General features: G+C 39.3%; 1 protein-coding gene across 2 annotated transcripts in view; it reads left to right on the top strand.

Annotated features, from left to right (window-relative positions):
• Positions 1–17,492, top strand: part of map2k5 (mitogen-activated protein kinase kinase 5) — a 318,051-nt gene that overhangs the window by 109,054 nt on the left and 191,505 nt on the right. For both annotated transcript variants that reach the window (XM_059953007.1, XM_059953006.1), the window contains exon 8: positions 7,292–7,356. In XM_059953007.1, the coding sequence (XP_059808990.1) occupies positions 7,292–7,356 (65 nt within the window). The remainder of the gene's footprint in view (positions 1–7,291; positions 7,357–17,492) is intronic.

Raw genomic sequence — 17,492 nt, 5'->3', positions numbered from 1 at the left:
TTAGTTCTGTGAAATTCTTGGGCCGTCTTGCATGCTCTGCTCTTTTGAGGTCTATCCACAGATTTTCGATGATGTTTAGGTTGTGGGACTGTGAGGGCCATGGCAAAACCTTCAGCTTGCGCCTCGTGAGGTAGTCCATTGTGGATTTTGAGGTGTGTTTAGGATCATTATCCTGTTGTAGAAGCCATCTTCTTTTTATCTTCAGCTTTTTTACAGGCTGTATGATGCTTCCAGAATTTGCTGGTATTTAATTGAATTCATTCTTCCCTCTATCAGTGAAATGCTTCCCATGCCACTGGCTGCAACACAATCCCAAAGCATGATTGATCCACCCCCCTGCTTAACAGTTGGAGAGGTGTTCTTTTCATGAAATTCTGCACCCTTTTTTCTCCAAACATACCTTTGCTCATTGTGGCCAAAAAGTTCTGTTTTAACTTCATCAGTCCACAAGATTTGTTTCCAAACTGCATCAGGCTTGTTTATCTGTTCCTTTGCAAACTTCTGACACTGAATTTTGTGGTGAGGACGCAGGAAAGGTTTTCTTCTGATGTGTCTTCCATGAAGTTTATAATTGTGCAGGTGTCACTGCACAGTAGAACAGTGCACCACCACTTCAGAGTCTGCTAAATCTTCCTGAAGGTCTTTTGCAGTCAAATGGGGGTTTTGATTTGCCTTTCTAGAAATCCTATGAGCAGTTCTCTTGGAAAGTTTTCTTGGTCTTCCAGACCTCAACTTGACCTCTTCCATTCCTGTTAACTGCCATTTCTTAATTACATTACAAACTGAGGAAACGGCTACCTGAAAACACATTGCTATCTTCTTTTAGCCTTCTCCTGCTTTGTGGGCATCATTTATTTAATTTTCAGATTGCTAGGCAGCTGCTTAGAGGAGCCCATGGCTGGTGATTGTTGGGACAAAGTTTGAGGAGTCAGGGTATTTATAAAGCTCTGAAATTCGCATCACCTGGCCTTTCCTAATGATGACTGTGAACAAGCCATAGCCCTAACAAGCTTATTAAGGTCTGAGACCTTGGTGAAAGTTACCTGAGAGCTCAAATCTCTTGGGGTGCCCAAACTTTTGCATGGTGCTCCTTTCTTTTTTTCACTCTAAAATTGTACAAGCCGAAAATAATACACTAATCTCGCTTAAAATGTTGAAAAGAATGTTTCTTCTTTAACTTTATCACTTTTGGAGATCAGTTCACCTTCTACTCACTTAACTATTCACAGTAACAGAAATTTTGACCAAGGGTGCCCAAACTTCTGCATGCCACTGTAGTTATTGATACAAGATATATAGATCTATTCAACTTGAATTTACTAATATGATTGCTCTACATTGTCAACATACGAGGTCTGTACCATACAAAGGAAGGTTCTGTGCTTTTTACAGCAGTATTGCATGATTAGCTCCCATGAACTTAAAAAAGTTGTAAAGAGGATATTAAGAACAAGTTAGCAAATAATGTAAAACAACAGATAGTAAGAGCTTTTATACTCAAATGAAAATTACAGCAGCTAGAGAAATCTGAGAAATTCTGAATAATTATTTTGTATAAGACTTCCTTGCAAAAGACGCAATAAAAACATTCCAATAATTTTAAATAATCAAAGGGTTATTGGGAAGAGAGGAAGTGAAGCCAGTTTCTTTCACTGAGGAAAAAAAAGGGTTGTCAACAAAAACCTGGGTTATTCTTCTATCAGCTTTTTCTTCTTTTAGGTTTTGTGTTGAACATGAATGCACATTTAAATGCAGAGGTGTACATACTACACCTGTAAGAGGCATTTTCCATTGCCTCGTCAATTACCAGTGACCTTGAGTTCTGATTTCTAAAAGTATTTACAGTTAACATTTGATGCTCGTGACTTATTTATGTACTAGTTTAGGCCAGTGGAGAAATCCCATCAGTCTCATTCCTTCTGTCCTTCTTTCCCTTTAGCCCTGCAAGTTATTCAATCACATATATTCTTATGCCACCTACCAGGACTAAAGGGTAGTTGATTAACCTGCCAGCTTTGGGCTGGTGGGAAGAGCCACTCAGCAGAAGCCCACATGATCAGATGGTTAATGTCACACTCTACACAGACGAGGACCCAAGGTCACGATTGAACCCAGACCCCTAAAGCTGTGAGGCAGGAGCCACCATATACTGGATATTATACCATGCTTATTTTTCTAGTTAAATAATTAAGCTCTATTTTTAAAAGTGGAAGAAATTTCAGAAGATTCTTCCAATAATAGTTTATTTCTGAGACCTTGTAGAGTATTGTAACACTATTACAACTCCAGCAACTTGGTTTCAATTCCACCATTTTCTGTAAGAAAATTTGTCTGTTCTCCCTATCACTTTGTAGGTTTCTTTCAGGTGCTCCAGTACAATACCAAGACGTAGGTTAATTAGTCACATGGGTGTAATTAGGTGGTTTGGGCTCATTGGGCTGGTAGGGCCTGCTGGTGAAATAAAACAAATAAAATAAACAAATTGACTTTGTCTTTATTCTATCAACTAGCCATTTACTCATGTGAATAGGTCGAGTTAAATTAAATATTTAAGGGAACTATGGGTATGACATTGTAAGTGAAATATATTGCCAAGTAAAGCCTGTTGCTCCCAGTATTCAAAGTACTCTGTATAGTTCATTTTGGTTTGGATATTACTGATGATCAGATCACTTACTTTCATGTAAGATAGATTTAGATCAAATAATTTAATTTTTTTATTACTGTCACATGTACCAAGGTACAGTGAAAAGCACACCGGTGTGACAGAGGTGTTGTCGCCTGTCCTTACTGTTTGTGGTTTAGGTGTTGAATCCCACATTTGGAGATGAGTTTTCTAGAAATTATAATTGCAGACCAGTCAAAGGGCCAGTTGTACATTGTAAAAGTGGGATTTTTAAAAATATGTGAGTGTAGAAGCAGCAAACCAGAAATTTAGTGTGACTTTGTATTGAATACATTACTATTTGCTGAGAGTATAGCCAGAATGTCCAAGACAAATGGTGGCTACCATAAGTGGTCAGCTCCAGCATTGCATTCCTGAACTAATGGACCTTTCAGTTGTTTTAAAGTATTTTAACAGGTGCTTTGAAAAGGTCTGTTACGTTTTTAATAATTGTTTACATGTAACTTACTGTTGACTTGTGCATTTAAATTGGTCACAGTAAATAGATTCTAATGGCGCTTTTAAGGTAGTGTGCAAAGATGAAGCATTTTAAGAGACCTTTGAGGAAGGAGGGCATCTGTCCATTGTGATCACGCTTGCTTATTAAGTTGTATTGACTGAGACATCTGTGTCACTGCAAATGAAAGATGCTTATTGATTTCCTAACTGCTGTTCACATTCCCCTCGCACTTTTTAGGATAAAAAGTTAATCATCTTGGATGCGTATTCATTCTCTGTGAAGGGAATGGGCTAAGCCTTTCTGGCATTTCATGAATCAAGTTGTTCAAGTTGAATGTGTCAAGCAGACAATTACCAGCTTGCTCTTTACGCCTGTCCCTTGATATCACCTGTAACAGAGTAGCCTAATGGAGGGATGTCCCCTTGACATTTGATAGTAGTGGCAGTGCTCCAATCTTGTTTGTTTGCCACAGAATCAATTCAGTACAATTCAGGACATAATATAACCAAGCATTAAAAATGTGCTATCTGGTAGTTTAACAAAATTACCAGTGACAGTTCAATATTGACTTCATATTAGATGTTAAAAAAAGTTAAAATTATGATTCTCCTGCTTGTCATTGGGAAAATCAGCTATTGACAGGTTGAAAATAGCTTTTTGCCGCGTTTCATTGACACAGGTTATGTGATATAAATATTTATTTCATATCTGTCACTCACTGGTAATGCCAACCATTGATTCCAGTATTGATAAAGTGTCAGTAGTTCATAAGAAGCATTTGCCCATATGTTTTTGAATTACTTGGTGCAGTACAAAATATTATTTGTTAGACCTCCTCCGCTGCTCACAATATTCTTGAAATTGTTACTATAATGATGAAAAAACTGTAGGGATTGTTTTAACAAGTTTTTTTTTAATTAAAAAAATAAGCATATTGATATTAAATACAAAGAATTTTACATACATTAGATTGACTTACAACTAACTGTTGATAAATTTCATAATATTAAATAGTTGTTTAATAAATCAATTGTGGCAAATATATTTTGATATTAAATAGGGCTTTAAAAATCTTGTTATAATTTGTCAATCTTACAATATTAGGCATTTCGCTCACCCCCCCCCCCCCAACTATAAAATGCAATTTACTTCACCTCTTGTTGGTTTAGGTTAAAAGAGAAAGCCAATACTGTAGTAGGGTAGGTAATTGCTAGGTGGCATATAATGCTTTGAAAATGAGACTCCGGAGCTTGAACAATTTGCTAGGATTGTCTTGAGATTCAATTTTAGTTAAAAAGTGTTGTGATAAATACATGGTATAATTTCTTCAGGTTTCTTACAATATATTGTTTAATTACTGCATGTAGAAACTTATTTTTATTTTGGCTCAGCTACGTTGTGTTTTGGTAACTGGAGATTTTTTTTGTGGTTAATTAGTATGATTTTTATTGAGTGAGTGGTCACTATATTTACTCAATGAATTGCTCCCAGTTTGTGGGAAAAATCACATTTAACCCAAAGTGGGATTTTTTTGTCCAAAAATGCTTTTTGTATGATTATTAAATTAAATGCCTCAAATTGCTGCCATCATTGTTGAAATACAAGAAGCTCAGAACTCTTCCATCCTATAGTTAAAACAGTACACAAAGTCCAGGTCTGTGGGAAGGTGCATTCTGCTGTTGCAGAGCTGGCACTTTTTACGTTTGAAATTAATACTGTATGAAAAATTAAGTATTTTTACCAAACTCTTAGAGTGTTCAATATTTTACACCTGTCTGAGATACTGGGCTACCATTGGGGGAAAAAAATGGAAAGATACATTGTGGGCTGAATGGCCTGTTCCTATGCTGTAATTTTCTATGTTCTATGTTCTGTGCACGACAGCCTAGCAGTTGGCATAATGCTATTACAGCGCCAATGACTCAAGTTTAATTCTGCTGCTGTCTGTTAGGAGTTCTATGTTCTCTCCATGACTGTATGGTTTATTTGGTGCTTCTGTTTCTTCCCACATTCTAGAGACAATCGGGTTAGAGTTAGTAAGTTGTGGGCATGCTGCGTTGGCACCGGAGCGTTGTAACACTTGAAGGCTGTCGCCGGCATATTCTCGGATTGTGTTGGTGATTCTTGCAAACAACTCATTTCACTGTATATTTGACAAGTGAGGCTAATAAAGCTAGATGGTGAGTGTGAGTTGAGCAGAACTGATAACTGCCATCACATCACATAGTCAGAAACAATATCAAATTAAGGAACACTCACAGATAATACCAGAAACATGGTAGGAATTTGAAAGAAAAACAGCAACAAGATTGCAGTTTCTAATATTCAAAGCCTCTGATAAAGGCAGAAAAGTTCCAATTCCTTTTGGATGCTCAAGTAAGCGAATGAAGGTAGATAAGTCTGGGGATGTGTGAGTGGATGCTTGGTTTTAGAGGTGGGTTTTAAGTACTGTCTTCAAACATGAAAAGGAAAAGGGAAGAGTGGCAGGAGTCAGGGCAATGAGATTAAAGAATTTAGAGAAGCATTTTCAGCACAAATCATGGCTAATGATTGGGTTTGTAGAAGTGTAGGAAATGGGTAGCAGAGAATTAGATAAATTTGAATTCATAGATGTTTATATTTAGAAAGCCATATAAAGAAGAAAAAAATATATCATTCTTTTGTGGTGTATTAATCTCAAATATCCAGAGGTTTGCCATTCAAGTAACTATGAGTAATGATCAACTATTCAACCTGAATTGCAAATGTTAGGCCAGAACTGTCTGTCAGTAGCAAGTGGTCTGCACTCACTACAAACACAAGAGAAAAAGTGTGAACTTGCAGCTTCTGGATCCCTCGATGTCATATTAATGTACAGTGCTAAATGCCAAGGTGTTGAACAGGGGCAGAGCTGAGTGTAACTAATGCCATTGTATGAGTGGACCAGACAGAAATGGATGCAAAAAAAAACTGACAGACAATCTTGACATTTTGAAAGATTTTAATATTAATAATCACCTAACAGACTATAAATTTTAAATGTGATTAATACTTTTAAGTGAAAAAACACATAAAAGTAATTAAAGCAATTAACTAAATATTTCATTTAAAAATGAATTAACTGTTTTATATATATATATCATTCTCCTTGATATTTCTTCTCCATTGAACTGAATAAACTTGTTGTTTCTACAATAGATCTGTGGTATCCATTCTCCATTGTAATTTACTGGCTATTTGCAGCAGGCTTCTGAGTCAGCGAGACCAGTAAGCTTGAGTCTTCAGCATTTACGGTGGTATCTCCACTAACAGGGTCAATGCCAGAACTTTGTCATAGAATTGCTGGCTTTCCTAGGATTTTGCGGAAATTATCTATTTAGTTGATTAGTTAAAAATGCTTTAAGTGCTTAAAATGAGACAGAAGCTGGCTTTGCTACTTTTTTACTAGATGTGTTTTATGTGATATTATGAAGAAGAGTGAAGGTGTGGGAATAAAACAGAAAGGGGGAAAACTAAACTTTTATTTCTGAATGCTTTTTTTAAGCTATATGAAAAAATGCCATAGAAGTTATTTCTTAACTCTCTTACCAAGTTGACAATTGAAGTCTTTGACATTAACACTTCAGCAGCACCTGTCTCTAGTTTCTATGTGACTGGCATTGAATGCTACAGACTTTGACAGCACTGACATACACTTTGAAGGATGGCTGCATTCCTACTTGTTTGTAATGAAGACCAAAGCCACTCTCAGCTAAATTAAATTGTTTCAGTTTTGAGGCAGAATGGCATGATTTTATACCGAATTCTCATTTTTTTGCCTTTGTACTGCCCTCAGGGTTTAAGTGGTGCCAGTCAGCTTTCTTCCTCTTCTCCCCCAACCCCCGGCCCAACTATTTAGGTTCCTCACACTGACCCACCTCAGCCATGTTATATCATTCAGTTTTGACATCTTTTATCAAACATTAATGAAATGACCCAGGCAAACAAATTGTCATTAAACTTTCCATCACTTTGTCCCTTGGTATTGTCTTTTATAAATTGAACAGCAAATGTTGTATTGATCTTTCCCCACTTGCTGTTGAACTTGAAATGACCTGGATGCTTGTTGTTTATGGCCTTGAGTTACTTTTCCTTGACATTTCTATACGCTTGCCTGACATTACTAGTTTTTTTTCACCTTCCTTTAGATGAATGAACAGGACATTCAGTATCGAGATATCCTCGGTCATGGCAATGGAGGGACAGTGTACAAGTGAGTATCTGCCTCTACCTATTACCACTGAATGCATTGAGAAATGTTGGTAAAGGGTTTTTTAATGTCCTCCCAGCATCCATCATATGGTTTTGGCTGAAGGCATGCATATCATATTGATTTGATGTTGAAGAATGAAAGCGATTCTGTGGGTGCCTTTCTGTGTACACTTTACACTTAGTCATTTCCATTACAGCTATGATGTATTATCAGTGTTCAGCAAACATGACAAGGTGACACAGGTCGATGAACAGAAATTTCAACTCCTGTTTCCACCTGAATCAACTATTATTGAAATAGTTTATTGAGATTGAGGTATTGATCACTGTTTGCACTAACCTTGGCTTAAAGGGAGACTGTCTACTCTAGTTTGCACTTGTATATTAAAAAACAACCCATTTATTTTTACAACCACTTAAATTTTATTGCACTGGGTTGAATTACTTTGTTGTTTCTCTTTAATTTCAAGCCGATCACTCTCCTCAAGTACCCGGATATCAGTCTACAAGCTCCAAACATTAATTGACAGGATTTTAAAATAAATGTTAGGGTTGTGGATGGCAAGAGTGAGTTAGGGCTTACCAAGCAGGCAAAGCTTGCATACTGTTAGTGAGTACAGCTTCCAGACTAACCAAAAACTGAGGTTCTTGTCTCAACACTTCTATGTAATCGCCCTCCCAGATGCCCATTATGCTGCGCAAATAGCTTTTCACTCAATTGAGTACAGTTACAATCAGTCCACACAGCAATTTATCTTGTATATGGTAGTGAGTAAAATTTCATTGCATCAACTGTGCTGCTTTTGTTTTGTGAAGGTAATAGGCTAGGTGTGTAATATTTTTAGTTTCTTTGACTCATTTTAGCTTATTAGAGCAAATAACAAAGGATGTGATGGGGAGTACAGAACAAACACTTGAATTTTCTTCTTGCTATCTTTCTTATCAAGTACTTTCTGCAGTTGAGTATCACCAGTACGTGGGCAGTTTTAATCACTTTCTTGCTTTGAATGTAAATGACACACTTGACTATATGTTCATGCCAGACACTAGTTGTTGTTGTGCAAATGTATTCATGTTGCAGTTGAAAGGCTTTTATATGTAAACGGCTGCATAATACAGTCAGATTTTTTAATGACTATATTTTCTCTAATATCCACCAATACCTTTCCTTGTGAAAATAAACAAGGGAAGCTGATGACGCACAATGAGCTGGCGCAGTAATGGTCTTAAAACACAGCAGGCTTGCTGTTTATGCTCTTTATCATAGCACTTCGCAGTGGAGCAGCAGTACTGAGCAAAAACAAGACAGTTTCATATCGAAAGGAGCAACAAATCGTTTGTGTCCTTCCTGATGGTTAAGTAGAGAGATACTGCCAAAGTCCTCAAAGTGTAAAACCCAGTGAAAATTAAGGATTTTCTAAATATAATCCAGAAAACATTTAAATATCCATTGCTTAATTTTTATTGATATTGGATTTATTTTTATGAGATATAAACAAGAAATGATGTGAAATTAATCTGGCAGTAATAGTTATAGTTTATTGTATGTCCAGGAATTTCACTACACTTGAAGGAACAAGAGACATGAAATCAGCAGCTTTGGTGCAGTAATGAGTAACAGTTCCAAATGTTTATCTTCTGTTCATCCATATCACTCCCAAGTTTTTTTCCCTCCTTTCTCAGTCTGCCAACACAGTATTTGTAAATGTGTTTTCTTGTAAGGTTTTGGCTATCTCTCTCCATTAAATGAGCAATAGATATAAAGCATATATAATATACATACTATATATGATATGAAGGGAGTCATGTGGAGAGTGATCCCTGCTGAAAATGTTTAGGGGGTGTGAGGCATGTGCCTGGTGCAATCCCATTGGAGATGGCAGAAGTTGTAACCGCCAACAACACATCATACTCTGCAACTTCTGCCATCTCCAACGGGATCCCACCACCAAGCCTATCTTTCTCTCACACCCTTTCTCCATTTTCCACAGGGATCACTGTTTCTGTGACTTGCTTGGCTGCTTGTTCTTCCCCACCAATCTCACTGTAGCTGTGCTAAATGCACCCCCACCACCATAAATTAAACTTAAATTATACATATTTAGAACAAAAAGAACACAATGTCCATTTTAGTGTGAAGTGTTGCTAAGCTGTCGTGATTAGGGGTTCCCAATCACAAACAAGGAAAACCTGCAGATACTGGAAATCCAAGCAACACACTCAAAATGCTGGAGGAACTTAGCAAGCCAGGGAGCATCTATGGAAAAGAGTACAGTTGATGTTTCGGGCCGAGACCCTTCATCAGGACTGGAGGGAAAAAGATAAGGAGTCAGAATAAGGGAGGAGGGGGGGAGGAGAGGAAGAAACACAAGGTGATAAGTAAAACTAGGAATGGGTGATGAGGCCTGACGTAGATTGGGAGACCGCTTCGTTGAGCACCTTGATGCTCCATCCAGCAGAAAAAGCAGGATCTCCCAGTGACCACCCATTTTAATTCCACTTCCCATTCCAACATATCAGTCCATGGTCTCCTCTAATGTCATTGATGAGGTCACACTCAAGTTGGAGTGTGGGTATTATATTCCTTACGGGTAGCCTCCAACCTGATGGCATGAACCTCAAATTCTCAAAACTGCAATAATGACCCCCCCTTTATTTTTCCCTCTCCCTTTTCCCTCTCTCACCTTATCTCCTTACCAGCTCATCACCTCCCTCTGGAGTTCCTCCCCCTTTTCTTTCTTCCATGGCCTTCTGTCCTCTCCTATCAGATTCCCCCTTCTCCAGCCCTGTAAATCTTTCACCAATCAACTTTCCAGCTCTTTACTTCACCCAGTTCCCCCGCCTCCCTGTTTCACCTATCACCTTGTGTTTCTTCCTCCCCTCCCCCCATCTGACTCTGGCTCCTCATCTTTTTTTCTCCAGTCCTGATGAAGGGTCTTGGACCGAAACATCAACTGTACTCTTTTCCATAGATGCTGCCTGGCCTGCTGAGTTCCTCTAGCATCTTGTATGTGGTGATTAGAGTTTTACTGGTTGGTTCAAGAACTAAATGGTTGAAGAGAACTATCTGTCCTTCTCCAACCTGGCGTTGTAGAACTAAAGGCTTCTGTGCCTCCTTCCCAGTGGTAGCTGTGAGAAGATGGCATGGTCTGGATGCTGGGATTTTTGATGATAGATATTGCCTTCTTGAGGCAGCGCCTCCTATTGATATTACAGATGGGGGTAAGTTTGTGACAATGATGTATTGGGCAGAGTTACATTTCTGTGATTTGAATTGCTGTACCAGACTATGATGCATCCAGTCAGGATACTTTGAACAGTGATCTGTATAAGGTCTGGAGAATTTGTTCCATCATTCAATAACAAATTCTGTTTTACAGCTGCAGTGTTTAAAAACTGGACAAATCACAATTCATAAAGTTTTGGGTTCTTCTTCTTTTGCCCATTATATCACTGGCATTTAGGACAGCAATGAGATCCTCCATCTTTGGTGGCGTTTGCAGCTTCTTTCATAGTGCCAGTAGCTTCTACTTGATTTACTGTCAGTCTTGCAAGTCCCAGTCAGAGACTCAGGGATACTGTCTCACACAGATGTTCAGTAGTTTAATAGTTGCATTTAATATCAGAGAAGGTATACAATATCGAACCTGAAATGATTCTTATTTGCAGACACCCACAAAAACAGAAGAGGGCCCCAAAGAATGAGTGACAGTAAAAACGTTAGAACTACAAATCACCCCCTACGCCCCCCCCTTCCATGCACAAGCAGCAGCAAAGCAATGACCCTCCCCTTCCCAACTTACTTCAGCAAAAAAAAGCATCAGTTACCCTCAACCCACCAATCAAGCAATAGCAAAGCCCCAAAAAGAACCATGATCTGCAGTACAATAAAACTAATCCTTCACCTGGCAATTCGACATATCATGGGCTCTCTCTGTCCCTAATAAAGGGGCAGAGCGATGTCATCCTTTCACAGCAAGAGGGGAGACTAACAAAGATAGACAGCTTGTTGATTTGAGGTGTTAAAGTCTGCTGTTGCTTTTTTTTTCCTGAGTTCCCAACTCGAGAATCAGCAGCAGCTCTCCCCTACCAACACGAAAAAGAGAGTGCATGATTCACTGGGTACAGAGCCCATGATAGCTGATTCTTTGTTTTTCCCATGACGCTTCATTTAGCGGCACTGGCATAGAATCGCCTTGTCCTCAGGGCCACAAAGCCTTGGAACCCTGAAGGCACGCTTGCATTCTAGTCCACGTCCCTGGGATGTCAAAAAATGGCCGCTTGATGATCCCTGAGAGCAAGTCCCACTACTGCAAAGAACTGAAGTTTGAGTGTAGCTCTAGGTCCGAGTCATCGATAGAACTCCATCCTCCTTGGCAAGGAAAAACAGAGACATTAAAGGTTGAAATTAAGTTGTTTTCACAGATGAGTTTGAAGGAGTTGCTGTCGAGCACCATCAAAGTAGAGGGATTTTTCAGTGCTGTTTCTGTAACAGTTTTGTTTGACCAGTCAGGGTTGTTAACCCCGAGCTGAAGCCCCATACCTGGAAGATTGGTGGACCAGTCTTAGTTTGGCCTCTACCCATTGACATATTTAGCATGAGTGACCCTACCTACAGCCAAAGCATAGGTAGGGTCTCCAGCCTGCAGAGCTCCCTGGGTCATGGGACATGCAGGCCTCCAAACCATGACAAGGTCATGGTCCTCTTGGAGGAGCTTTGGGTTATTAACTTGCAAATATTATATATAACTTTCCATATGCTAAGGGTTATCCTTTTCCAAACCATTTGCCTCATTGTTCTAACCTGAGCACAAAGTGAACACATTTATTTTCCCATGTCTTAGTTCATTTCAAATTGAGGTGAACTGAGCTTTAAATAGTTTGATCTATGACAATAATTGCACATATTTTTTTTTGCTGATGACAGTTAGAAACTTTGTTTTGCATGTACCACAATGGAGAACCTCCTCATTGAAAAATGTCTGGTGACAATTTCTGCCTCTGTGAGATTTTTGTACTAAAATAATTGTTAAAGCTTTAGCTTGGAAATTGAGAAGCTTTTGGTTTTCTCTCCTACACTGAAACACTAGTTCAATATAAAAGCAAGGACTGAGGCTTTATAGGCGCTGGTAAGACCACATTTGGAGTATTGTGAGCAGCTTTGGGCCCCTTATCTAAGAAAGTGTCTGTCGGCATTGGAGATGATCTGGAGGAATTTCACGAGAGTGATTCTGGGATTGAAATGGTTGAGGTGAGGAGCTTTGGATGGCTCTAGGACCGTACTTGCTGGAATTTTAGAAGAATGATGGGGATCTCAATGAAAGCTGCTGAATATTGAAATGCCTAGAGAGAGTGGGTGTAGAGAGGATGTTTCTAATAGTGAGGGAGTCAAAAGACAGAGGGCACAGCCTCAGAGTAGAATAATGTCCTTTTAGAACAGGGATAAGGTGGAATTTCTTTAGTTAGAGGGTGGTGAATGTGTGGAATTCATTGCCACAGATGGCTGTGGAGGCCAAGTTTTTGTGTATAGAGGTTGATGCGTTCTTGATTAATCTGGGTTTCAAAAGCAATGGGAGAAAAAGCCAAAGAATGCATTTGAGAGGGAAAATAAATCAGTCACGGTGGAATGGCAGAGAAGACTTAATAGGCCAAATGGTCTTATTCTGCTCTTATATCTTATGGTGTTACTTTCAGATAAAACTTTAAGGTTGATGGAAGTTTGACTAGGTATCTGAGGTCACAAAACACTTTCTGTATCTGACATGATTTCTGCATCAGACATGTACTAAATAACACTGTGAGTAACAAAATAATTGGCCTTGTTCAAAGGTGCATTTGTTGATAAACTCTGCCAGAAGAACAAAGTTTTAATAATACCAGTCTGGGCTGGGATTGCACTCAGGTGAATCCCATTATTGAGTTCCTCTCCATTGGGCTTCCCCTCTACCTGTAATGCAAATACCATCAGACCATAAGATATCAGAGCAGGACTAGGCCATTTGGCCCTTGAGTCTGCTCTGCCATTTCATCGTGACTGATCCAATTTTCCTCTCAGTCTCAATCACCTGCCTGTTCCCTGTATCCTTTTATATCCTGACCAGTCAAGAATCTGTCAACCTCTGATTAAATATATATAAAGACATGGCTTCCATTGCTAGCTATGGCAACAAATTTCACAGATTCACCACATTCTGGCTAAAGAAATTCCTCTTCATCTCCATTCTAAAAGGACACCCCTCTATTCTGAGGCTGTGTTCTCTGGTCTTAGATTTCCCCCCCCCCCATAGGAAACATTTTCTCCACATCCACTCTATTGAGGCCTTTCACCATTTGATAGGTTTCAATGAGGTCACCCCTCATTCTGCTGAATTCTAATGAATACAGGCCTAGAGCCATCAAATGCACTTAATATATCAAGCTATCAATCCTGGAATCATTTTTGTGGACCTCCTTTGAAACCTCTGCAGTTTCAGCACATCCTTTCTAAGATAAGGGGCCCAAAGGGGCCCATATCCTTTCTAAGTTAATGGGCTGAGTGCAGGTCAGTGGGACTAGGTGAGAGTAAGCATTCGGCACGGACTAGAAAGGCCGAGATGGCCTGTTTTCCGTGCTGTAATTGTTATATGGTTATAAAACTGCTGGCAGTATCCAAGTGAGGCCTCACCAGTGCTTTGTAAAGTTTCAACATTTCTTCCTTGCTTTTATATTCTAGTTCTCTTGAAATAAATGCTAACATTGCATTTGCCTTCTGCACCACAGACTGAACTTGCAAATTAACCTTTAGGGAATCCTGCACAAGGACTCTCAGGTCCCTTTCTTTACACCTCAGTCTTTTGTATTTTATCTTCATTTAGAAAATGGTGAACCCTTTCATTTCTTCTACCAAAGTGCATGACCATATAACCATATAACAATCACAGCACGGAAACAGGCCATCTTGGCCCTCCTAGTCCGTGCCGAACCCTTAATCTCACCTAGTCCCACCTACCCGCACTCAACCCATAACCCTCCACTCCTTTCCTGTCCATATACCTATCCAATTTTACCTTAAATGACACAACTGAACTGGCCTCTACTACTTCTACAGGAAGCTCATTCCACACAGCTATCACTCTTTGAGTAAAGAAATACCCCCTCGTGTTTCCCTTAAACTTCTGCCCCCTAACTCTCAAATCATGTCCTCTAGTTTGAATCTCCCCTACTCTCAATGGAAACAGCCTGTTCACGTCAACTCTATCTATCCCTCTCAAAATTTTAAATACCTCGATCAAATTCCCCCTCAACCTTCTACGCTCCAATGAATAGAGACCTAACTTGTTCAACCTTTCTCTGTAACTTAATTGCTGAAACCCAGGTAACATCCTAGTAAATCGTCTCTGCACTCTCTCTAATTTATTGATATCTTTCCTATAATTCGGTAACCAGAACTGCACACAATATTCCAAATTTGGCCTTACCAATGCCTTGTACAACTTTAGCATTACATCCCAACTTCTGTACTCAATGCTTTGATTTACAAAGGCCAGCGTTCCAAAAGCCCTTTTCACCACCCTATCTACATGAGACTCCACTTTCAGGGAACTATGCACAGTTATTCCTAGATCTCTCTGTTCCTCTGCATTCCTCAATGCCCTACCATTTACTCTGTATGTTCTATTTGGATTATTCCTGCCAAAATGTAGAACCTCACACTTCTCAGCATTAAACTCCATCTGCCAACGTTCAGCCCATTCTTCTAACCGGCATAAATCTCCCTGCAAACTTTGAAAATCCACCTCATTATCCACAACACCTCCTACCTTAGTATCATCGGCATACTTACTAATCCAATTTACCACCCCATCATCCAGATCATTTATGTATATTACAAACAACATTGGGCCCAAAACAGATCCCTGAGGCACCCCGCTAGTCACCGGCCTCCATCCCGATAAACAATTATCCACCACTACTCTCTGGCATCTCCCATCTAGCCACTGTTGAATCCATTTTATTACTCCAGCATTAATACCTAACGACTGAACCTTCTTAACTAACCTTCCATGTGGAACTTTGTCAAAGGCTTTGCTGAAGTCCATATAGACTACATCCACTGCCTTACCCTCGTCAACATTCCTCGTAACTTCTTCAAAAAATTCAATAAGGTTTGTCAAACATGACCTTCCACGCACAAATCCATGCTGGCTACTTCTAATCAGATCCTGTCTATCCAGATAATTATAAATACTATCTCTAAGAATACTTTCCATTAATTTACCCACCACTGATGTCAAACTGACAGGTCTATAATTGCTAGGCTTCCTTCTAGAACCCTTTTTAAACAATGGAACCACATGAGCAATACGCCAATCCTCCGGCACAATCCCCGTTTCTAATGACATATTAAAGATCTCCGTCAGAGCTCCTGCTATTTCTACACAAACTTCCCTCAAGGTCCTGGGGAATATCCTGTCAGGACCCAGAGATTTATCCACTTTTAAATTTCTTAAAAGCGCCAGTACCTCCACCTCTTTAATTGTCATAGGTTCCATAACTTCCTTACTTGTTTCCCACACCTTAGACAATTCAATATCCTTCTCCTTAGTGAATACCGAAGAGAAGAAATCATTCAAAATCTCTCTCATCTCCTTCGGTTCCACACATAGCTGACCACTCTGATTCTTTAAGGGGCCAATTTTATCCCTCTCTATCCTCTTGCTTTTAATATAACTGTAGAAACCTTTCGGATTTACTTTCACCTTATTTGCCAAACCAACCTCGTATCTTCTTTTAGCTTACCATACACTTCCTAACACTGTATTCCATCTGCCATTTCTTTGCCCATTCTCCAAGTTTGTCTAAGTCTTTATGTACCCTTTCTACTTCCTCAAAACTACCTGCCCCTCCACCTGTTTTCATATCATCTGCAAACTTTGCAAGAAAGCCATCAATTCTACCATCCGAATCATTGATACATAATGTAGAAAGAATCAGACCCAACACAGATCCCTGTGAAACATCTCTAGTCACTGGCAGCCAACCAGAAAAGGCTCCTTTTATTCCCACTCTTTGCCTTCTGCCAATCAACCATTGCTTTATCCATGCAAGATTCTTTCTTGTAATACCATGGGCTCGTAGCTAATTAAGCAGCCTCCTCATATGTGGCACCTTGTCAAAGTCCTTCTGAAAATCCAAGTACACAACATCAACTGATTCTCCTTTGTCTATCCTACTTGTTATTTCTTCAAAGAATTCCAACAGATTTGTCAGGCAAGATTTTCCCTTGAGGAAACCATGCTGACTACGGCCTATTTTATCATGTGCCTCGAAGTACCTTGAGACTTCATCCTTAGTAATCGACTCCAATACCTTCCAAGCACTGAGGTCAAGCTAGCTGGCTTTTAACTTTCTTCTCCCTTCTTGATGAGTGGAGTGACATTTGTAACTTTCCTGTCTTCCAGAACCTAGTGATTATTGAAAGTTCATTACTACTGCCTCCACAATCTCTTCAGCCACCTCTTTCAGAACCCTGGGATGTACACCATCTGGTCCAGGAGACTTATCTACCTTCAGTTTTCAGTTTCCCAGAACTTTCTCTCCACTTAACGGTAACTTCACACACTTCATGACCCCTGACACCTGAAACTTCCACAGTAAGACTAACTCAAAATATTTACTCAGTTTGTCCACCATTTTGTTGTTCCCCACTACTACCTCTCCAGCATTGTTTTCCTGCAGTTTGATATCCACTCTCACCTCCCTCTTACGCTTTATGTATTTGAAGAAACTTTTGGCATCCTCTTTAATATTATTGGCTAGCTTACTTTTGTATTCTCTCTTTACCTTCTTAATGACTTTTTAGTTGTCTTCTGTTGTTTTTTAAAAGCTTCCCAATCCTCTATCTTCCTACTATTTTTTGCTCTATTATATACCTTCTATTTGACTCTTATGTTGGCTTTGACATCTCTTGTTAGCATGGTTGTGTCAACTTTCCTTTAGAATACTTCTTCCTCTTTAGATAAATATATCCTGTGCCTTCCGAATTGCTTCCAAAAATTCCAGTCATTGTTCCTTTGCCATCATCCCTGCCAGTGTTCCCTTCCAATCAATTCTGGCCAACTCTTCTCTTATGTCTCTGTAATTCCCTTTACTTCAGTG

Source organism: Hypanus sabinus, chromosome 28 (assembly GCF_030144855.1).
Source record: "Hypanus sabinus isolate sHypSab1 chromosome 28, sHypSab1.hap1, whole genome shotgun sequence".
Classification (NCBI taxonomy): Eukaryota; Metazoa; Chordata; class Chondrichthyes; order Myliobatiformes; family Dasyatidae; genus Hypanus; species Hypanus sabinus.
Note: the sequence above shows the minus strand (reverse complement) of the source record. Positions and strands in the feature narration are given on the sequence as shown.